Source organism: Pelodiscus sinensis, chromosome 1 (assembly GCF_052426305.1).
Source record: "Pelodiscus sinensis isolate ZL-2025 chromosome 1, ASM5242630v1, whole genome shotgun sequence".
Taxonomy (NCBI): Eukaryota; Metazoa; Chordata; order Testudines; family Trionychidae; genus Pelodiscus; species Pelodiscus sinensis.
In genome coordinates this window covers 352,128,453-352,137,467 of record NC_143052.1, presented here as the reverse complement: position 1 = coordinate 352,137,467, position 9,015 = coordinate 352,128,453, and the positions used below count along the sequence as shown (strand labels likewise).

The following is a 9,015-nucleotide window of genomic DNA, read 5'->3' as shown; positions in this document are numbered from 1 at the left end:
TTAGCTTTAATGGACACACTGAGCTTTCATATTAGAGTGGCTTCTATCTACTTTTGGAACTTATAACTCATTGGTGGGTGGGTGGGTGGGTGTGTTTACCTGTTCTAAGCTTGTTATACTTGTTTTTCCTTGGTTAATCGATCTTTAATTTATCATTGCAGTGTCTTTAGTGTGAGATCTATTATTTTGTCAAAACATCTGATATTACATTAGGGGTACATCTGGACTGCAAACTTCTTTTGAAAGAGAGCATGCACACCTCAAAACCAGATAGAAAAAAGCAATCTGCTTTTCGAAAAAGAGCATCCAGACTGCATGGATGCTCTCTCAAAAGAAATCCCTGATTGCTATTCACAGAATGGCCACTGGGGAACCTGTGCTTTTTTCGATTGCCATGTCTTTTGAAAAAATTTCCTTGTTCTGCATCTACACATGCCTTTTTTCGAAAGAGTTCTTTCAAAAAAGGTGTTCTTCCTCATAATGTGAGGTTTACCAATGTCAAAAAAAACCTGGCATTCTTTTGATTTAATTTTGAAAGTACGCAATTGCAGTGTGGATGCTGGGAAAGTTTTTTCGAAAAAAAGGGCAGTTTTTTCGAAAAAACAGTGTAGTCTAGACATACCCGGAGATGCATCTGCACTAGCTGGAATATAGTTCAGTAAATATCTAGCACCTAGAACATTAACAACAATTTTGCCATGTTCATGTACTGACAGTCAACTTGCCTTAAATACCTAACCTGATTTGGTGCTAACCTATTTGAAAGGATAGGCATGGAATTTACGGGGCCCCTCTTGAGGAGCACGATGAGGTATCAATATATCCTCATTATCCTTGACTACACAATGCATATTTCAAAGCTACTCCCTTGTTCTCCCCCAATGCATCTGTTGCATAAGGGTCTGTGAACATCAACCTCCGCTCTGGGAACTATCATTTGTGGACTATGAAATGTGACATGTTGGGAGAACTTCCTGTTTCCTGCCAGTATGTACCCTCTGCCCTCAAGGAAGAGATCTAGGACTGACTGAAGAGGGCTTATTTTCCGGAGAATCGCGTCTAGACTGGCGCTTTTCTCCAGCTTATCCCCAAGCCGGAAAAAAGCAGCAGCCATGTAAATGCAAATGCTGCGGGGGATATTTAAATCCCCTGCGGAATTTGCAATTCCGAAGTCTACATTAGCATCCCTTTTCCAGAAAGGGGTGCCACTGTAGACACAGCCTGCATGTTTCTCAATTCAATAGACTTCATTAGCAATGCTCTTTTTCCCCTCATTTGCATAACATCCAAAATCCTGAGCCCTGATTTCAATCTGTTACCCCACTGTTAAGTATTTAAAACTTTATTAGATTAAATAAAATCCTAATATTCATATCAGTGATAATTGAGGCTTCAATTAATGGCAGTTAACCCAATTACAAATAAATCACTATGAATCGCTGTTTTAACCACACTGTTAAACCATAATAGAATATTGATTTAAATGTATTATAAATATTGTGGATGTTTTTGCACATTTTCAACTAAATTGATTTCAATTGCAAATGAAGGCTACAAAGTACATAGAACTTATTTTGTATTTTTGATCACAAATATTTGCACTGTAAAAACATAAAGAAATAGTATTTTACAATTCATCTCGTACAAGTTGTGTAGTGCAGTCTCTTTTATGAAAGTGCAGGTTACAAATGTAGATTTTTGTTACATAATTGCACTACAATAAAACAGAAAACTTTAGAGCGTAAAAGTCCACTCAGTCCTAATGCTTGTTCAACCAATGGATGAAAACACACTCTTAGCCAGGAAAGGTTCCTGTGCTGGAATTGGACCAACAATTACAAATGAAATCCTGTTTCACCTGTGCCACTCCTTTCTCTGTACACACTGTGGTCTTACCCCTACACAATCCCAGTGCAGCTTGCCTGTTCCTGTACACTCCCGGATTGCCCCCACAAACACGAGTTAATAAATTAATAGGTGCACTTTATAATATCCATTGAAACTTCATCAGTTTATATTTACACTGTCATAGAATCATAGAATCATAGAATAATAGGACTGGAAGGGACCTCGAGAGGTCATCGAGTCCAGCCCCCCGCCCTCAAGGCAGGACCAAGCTCCGTCTACACCATCCCTGACAGATGTCTATCTAACCTGTTCTTAAATATCTCCAGAGAGGGAGATTCCACCACCTCCCCTGGCAATTTATTCCAATATTTGACCACCCTGACAGTTAGGAATCTAAACCTCCCCTGCTGCACTTTAAGCCCATTACTCCTTGTCCTGTCCTTAGAAACCAAGAGGAACAAATTTTCTCCTTCCTCCTTGTGACACACTTTTAGATATTTGAAAACCGCTATCATGTCCCCCCTTAATCTTCTTTTTTCCAAACTAAACAAGCCCAGTTCATGAAGCCTGGCTTCATAGGTCATGTTCCCTAAACCTTTAATCATTCTTGTCGCTCTTCTCTGTACCCTTTCCAATTTCTCCACATCTTTCTTGAAATGTGGTGCCCAGAACTGGACACAGTACTCCAGCTGAGGCCTAACTAGTGCAGAGTAGAGCGGCAGAATGACTTCACGAGTTTTGCTTACAACACACCTGTTGATACAACCAAGAATCATATTTGCTTTTTTTGCAACAGCATCACACTGTTGACTCATATTCAACTTGTGGTCCACTATGACCCCTAGATTCCTTTCTGCCATGCTCCTTCCTAGACAGTCGCTTCCCATCTTGTATGTATGGAACTGATTGTTCCTTCCTAAGTGGAGCACTTTGCATTTCTCTTTATTAAACCTCATCCTGTTTACCTCTGACCATTTCTCTAACTTGCTAAGGTCATTTTGAATTATGTCCCTATCCTCCAAAGAAGTTGCAACCCCATCCAGTTTGGTATCATCTGCAAACTTAATAAGCGTACTCTCTATCCCAATATCTACATCACTGATGAAGATATTGAACAGTACGGGTCCCAAAACAGACCCTTGAGGAACTTGTTATCCCTTTCCAGCAGGATTTAGAACCGTTAACAACAACTCTCTGACTACGGTTATCCAGCCAATTATGCACCCACCTTATTGTGGCCCTATCTAAGTTGTATTTGCCTAGTTTATCAATAAGAATATCATGTGAGACCATATCCCAAATGCCTTACTAAAGTCTAGGTATATGACATCCACCGCTTCTCCCTTATCCACAAGGCTCGTTATCCTATCAAAGAAAGCTATCAGATTAGTTTGGCATGACTTGTTCTTCACAAACCCATGCTGGCTATTCCCTATCACTTTATTACCTTCCAAGTGTTTGCATATGATTTCCTTAATTACCTGCTCCATTATCTTCCCTGGGACAGACGTTAAGCTGACCGGTCTGTAGTTTCCTGGGTTGTTCTTATTCCCCTTTTTATAGATGGGCACAATATTTGCCCTTTTCCAGTCTTCTGGAATCTCCCCTGTCTGCCATGATTTTTCAAAGATCATAGCTAAAGGCTCAGATACCTCCTCTATCAGCTCCTTGAGTATCCTGGGATGCATTTCATCAGGACCTGGTGACTTGCTGACATCTAACTTTCCTAAGTGATTTTTAACTTGTTCTTTGTGTATCCTATCTTCTAAACTTACCCTCTCTCTGCTTGTATTCACTACGTTAGGCACACCTCCAGACTTCTCGGTGAAGACCGAAACAAAGAAGTCATTGAGCATCTCCGCCATTTTCAAGTTTCCTGCTACTGCTTCTCCCTCCTCACTAAGCAGTGGGCCTACCCTGTCCTTGGTCTTCCTCTTGCTTTTAATGAGTAAGTAACTCTCATTAAAAGCATAAGTAACCTCTCCTTGGAGTTGCATCTCTCTCAATCTGCTTGGGTGGGCATATGGGGAGACATGAAGGCCTGGACCTCACTCTGTAGGTCCCATCAAACAGTCCCGCCAAGGCAATGGAGGGCAGAGTAATTCTAACGTTGGGTGCATTCCAAGAGGACGGGAGTTGTTATAACTCTGGATTCTGAGGAGATGGTTTGAAGGGGCTCACCCCTTTGTGTGGCTGAGATTGTGTGCGCAATTTCTCCATCCCTACTGGCTCTGGGAGTGGAGGTGTCCCAGATGGCTTTTCAGGTTGGTCACCTGGGACTAGGCTTTTTCTTATCCCCTTTTTGTACCTGTTGAGGGTTTGGGTGGGGGGGAGGGAACCCAGGCCTACCCACTCCTCTGGGTTCCAGCTCAGGGACACTGTAAGTAGCATTTGCCTGCTGTCATTGCAGTCTTCTGCCACCACACTCCCTGGGCCACTTCATCAAGAAACTGCTCTGTCCAGCCCTCTCAGGGCTTCGAGGTCAGGAGACGATTAGACGGAGGAGACTTCAATGCAGAATGTAGCCTTTGTGATGCAGTGATAAGATATTAGGTGTAAGAACGTTCCTGGGCTATGAACTTCCACAATGCTGAGGTCAGCCACACTGGGTCGGGGCAACCTTGACTAATGAAGAGTTGTCCATTCCCCTTTTATCACTCAGGTTTGAACTCAAAGGCCTCAGGTGGTCACCTTCTGCGGGTGTATTTGCCCACTGTGTCACGAAGCTCTTTGGTTTTGGCCCCATAAATGACGGGGTTGAGCATGGGAGGGAGGAGGAAGTAGAGGTTGGCCATAATGATGTGAACATGGGGTGCGATTCCCTGACCGAACTGGTGTGTCAGGTTGGAGAAGAGGAAGGGAGTATAAGAGGTCAGCATCACACTGATGTGGGCAGTGCAGGTGTTGACGGCTTTCTGGTGGGCTTCCTTGGAGGAGACTTTGAGGACGGCCCTGATGATCCGAGAGTAGGACAGGCCAATGAGTGTAAGGTCGCACCCAAGGACGACAAAAGTTATCCCCAAGCCATACCGCCTGTTGACTGTGATATCCGCACATGCTATTTTTGCCACTGCCATGTGCTCACAATACGTGTGGGGGATACGGCGGTTGTCACAGAACGGCAGCCTGCTCAGGAGCACAGGGATGGGCAGCATGAGGAGAACAGCTCTTGTTAAACCCACAAGCCCTAGCTTAGCGATCTGTGCATTGCTGAGGATGGTGGCGTATCTCAGAGGGTCACATATGGCAACGTAGCGATCGAAGGCCATTGTTGTAAGGACAGCTGAGTGCGTCATGGAACTGCCATGTAGGAAGAACAACTGTGTGAGGCAACCTCCCACCGTAATGCCTTTCCAATTGAACCAAAATATACACAGGGCCTTAGGCACAACGGAGGTGGACATGGCAATGTCCGTGAACGCCAGCATGCAGAGCAGCAGGTACATTGGCTTGTGCAGGGTCTGCTCTTTGCCGACAACAAACAGAAGGGTGACATTTCCCAACAGGCTAAAAATGTAGCAGACGCAGAAAGGGATGGCAATCCAGACGTGGGCATCTTCCAGGCCACGGATGCCCATTAGGATGAAGGATGAAGGTTCAGAGGGGGTGAGATTGAAAGCTGCCATGAGGTGGGCAGTGTGTGGATTTGGCTCCAAAATGCTCCAGGTATCTATGAAGGGAGAAGCACAGCAAAGGGGGTTACACACTTTCGAAGAAAACATACAATACATGTGCACAGTCAGTCAAATGTAAGAAAGGGGTATGAACAAGGACATGGACACATTTACAGTTTTTCCCATGAAATGTAGATCATAGGCAAGTCAACAGAAGTCATTACAGTGAGCTCACCACAGCAAGGGAATGGACAACATGGATGTGGTGGCTGATGAACTTCAATGCCCTGTCTTGCATCATGAGCTTCTTGGAGCGGGGGGAAAAAGTGTATTCCACAAACACCTATCCAGGTTCTAAGTGAACTGTTTGGACTCAGGGCAGCTCTGTGACACCCTGTTTACAGTGAGTTAGAGAAGAAAAAACAGGTGACCCAGGAGCGGACGGGACAAACGGAACTGCTCTATTGCCCGCTCATGTTTACCTCGGACATTCCGCACAACGTCCGAGTAGCCACAAGTTGGCACCAATTACATCCCATTATCTATTTTAGTATGTTAATTTACACGTCTATCACTACTTTTCTGAAAACCTTATTTAGTAATGTTAACTCCCATGAAATGCATCTTAACAAACAAATAATGAATATAATTACACTCACCCCCTAATTACTATTTACAGAAAATTCTAATGAAATCAACCTTTTCTATACTACAACTTTCTAAATCAGCAGGCGACAGAGATTACAAGAAATGTGAAGATATTTTATACAGAGTCAATGAGGATAAACAAAAGTCACAAGAAAGTAAAGCTGCTATACTTAACTGGTTTCCTAGGCTACAAGAACGAAGGGAAAAGCTTGTTTTTACATCAGAAAGGATAATACCGGTTTTGGCCAGACTCTTGATCTATCTTTCCAAACTACAAAAACAAATAGGAAACAGCATGTTTAAAGGGTAATGCAGTGGCTGACCCCTTAACCACTAAAGTACAGCCATTTCAGACCCCTATTAATTTTTACGTAGCTCAACACAGTGCAACCAGGCATGGAACCAAAGCAAAACTTTGGGATTTGGAAGGAGGGAAATGAGGAATCATAGAGAAGAGACAAGTCCCTGGGAACCATCAGTCACTGTTTCACTCTTCTCTAGACATCTCTGCACGGTGGTAGGCACACTTTGCAAATAGGATAGAGGGATGCATGGGACGGCAGGGAAAATGTCTGCATGCCAGGGTTTTATATGGCCTACGACCAGGATAATTACCTTGGAATGGAAATGAATAGCCGGGGATATGAGAAAAGTGTATAAATTACTGACTGCTGAAGAGTAGATGGAAACTCTGTTCTTCCTGTCTCACAACGTGATATCAAGAGGCCATTCAACTGAGGTGAAATGTGGCATTTCAAAAGAGTTCTCTTCACTCAATGTCTAATTGACCTCACATTGCCTAATATTTACCTGCTTTAGTGAGACGATCCAGTTACAGCTAAATACTACTTTTTGAAAGACTACATGACTGTGTTTACAAGGGCAAAAGGCAGTCTCTAGCTGTCAGGCATTAGGATGACACCGTCACTAGATGGACTATCAGTCTGAACCACAATGCAATTCCTATGTTGGAATGGAACTGACTTTTCCCCATGGAAAGAGACATTATCCTTCTTGAGTAAGACCTCCTGGGCAAGATGCGGGCAAAGGTCTCAGTATTTGAAGCCACATACATAGGCACCTTGGTTACTTCCTTGGTTTCTTTTGGTGAATCACTTTCTTGCAAGCACCCAACTGTTCCTGGACATCAGTGACAGGTGTTCGCTGACAGGTGTAAGCAGAGATACATGTCACCAACTCAGTTGCTTATGCTTCTTCTGCTGATAAATTTTCCAGATAACAGGAAAATCAGGGAATTGTAAATAAGAAAGAAGATGGGTCAGTGATTGAGAGAAATCTGGATTGGCTGGTAAACTATGGCAAAGCAGACAATATATATTTGAATATAACCATGACGATAGCTACATCCAAGAACAAGAAGGTTTATCTCTGTATTTGGTATGGGTGTCATTTATAGTGTTGAGCAAACCAGGAGGACGAGTGTTCGTTGTTTGGTGACTAGTCGATGACATTAGTTATGTCAGTTGGATAGTGCTAATAGCACAATTCCAAGAAACATGTAACAGTAGCACCACGGGAAAGCTGTCATCACACTACTGGTATGGGTGTGACGGCTTCTGAGATCCAGTCTCCAGTTCTGCTTTGCTCAATTAAAGACAGATGTTGATAGACCAGAGGGGGTTCAGAGAAGAGTCACATGAATGACTAAAAGGTCAGAAAACCTGTCTGATAGTGGTAGACTTAAAATGACAAAGTCTTTAGCTTAAGAAAGATGATAAAGGGGTGAGCAGATAACAGTCTGCAACATGATCCAAGGGCGGAAAGCTAGAGAAATTATGACTGGAAATATGGCATGCGGACCCCTTACTCCAGTCATCTGAAGAAGTCGGTTGTACGTACCCACGAAAGCTCATGACACCATCTACATTTTTTGTTAGTCTCTTAGGTGTGGCAGGACTATTCATTTTTTTTCCAGTTACAGACTAACACAGCTACCTGTCTGAAACCATTTTTAAAGTGGTGACAGTCAATATTAGGGCAATTTACCAAGGATAATAGCAGATTCTCCATCACTGAGTATTTTTACATCAAGGTTGGATGTTCCTCTCACAGACCTGTTCGAGGAATCATTTGGGTTGAAATGCTCTGGCCTGTGCCCTCCAGGAAGTTAAACTAGATGATCACGATAGTCCCTCCTGGACTCGGAAAGTAGGAACATGTTCCCAGGAGTCAGCTGCAGGCTTTTTTCTTGCATGTTCCCGCCTGAGGTGATTAAAGGCATTTTTCTCTCTACTCCCAAGCCCAAGCTCCACAGATGGATGGAGGCCTGTCATCCCCATTCTTCTAAGCCCCATAGACATCAGCATAGGTTCCTTGGTTCTTACCTCTCTGTGTGTAATATTTGGCACCGGTCAGAGACAGTCACTGATTGCCCGCCAGCCACAGGATCCGGTGTTATGGGAGGCACCTCACCCCTGGAGAGGAAGAGCTGTAGAAAGCTTGGGATGGTTGAGAGGCTGTGGGAGCCAGGGACGACTGGAGAGTGTGGAGAAGACGCTGGCGACCGGCATGATATTAGAACCAGAACAGCCTGGCCTGAGGAAGGAGGCTACAAAATTCTGGGAGATGGAAGCAGCAAAAATCTGGTTCTTTCCACCAGAGAAATGCCTGGTGTGATGTCATTAATATTCAACAGCTATTGGAAACACCCCATCTGCTGTTCTATGGCTAGCCAGGGTGAAGGGATATGGAGACCCACCCAAACGGAAAAGGTCTCAGCACCAGCCTTGGACTCAGAATTACAAAGATAAAATTCCACCTCCCCAGGGCTGCTCCTTTGTGTTCGCCCCGCCCTGGCCCCTACATCCTCCAGCACAGCTCACCTGTCCCTGTCCTCCACCACCCTCAGCGATGTCTACTTCCCCACCCTTCAATTGCCAGAAAC

General features: G+C 43.9%; 1 protein-coding gene across 1 annotated transcript; it reads right to left on the bottom strand.

Moving 5' to 3' along the window:
* Positions 1-2,479: 2,479 nt before the first annotated feature.
* LOC149526038 (olfactory receptor 52P1-like) lies at positions 2,480-5,514 on the bottom strand. Its single transcript, XM_089775831.1, has one exon. The coding sequence runs from the start codon at positions 5,472-5,474 to the stop codon at positions 4,536-4,538; it is 939 nt and encodes a 312-aa protein (XP_089631957.1). The 5' UTR covers positions 5,475-5,514; the 3' UTR covers positions 2,480-4,535.
* Positions 5,515-9,015: the final 3,501 nt, after the last annotated feature.

Excerpts from the sequence above, each read along its gene's own strand:
- LOC149526038 (XM_089775831.1), bottom strand. The coding sequence starts at position 5,474 with ATGGCAGCTTTCAATCTCACCCCCTCTGAACCTTCATCCTTCATCCTA.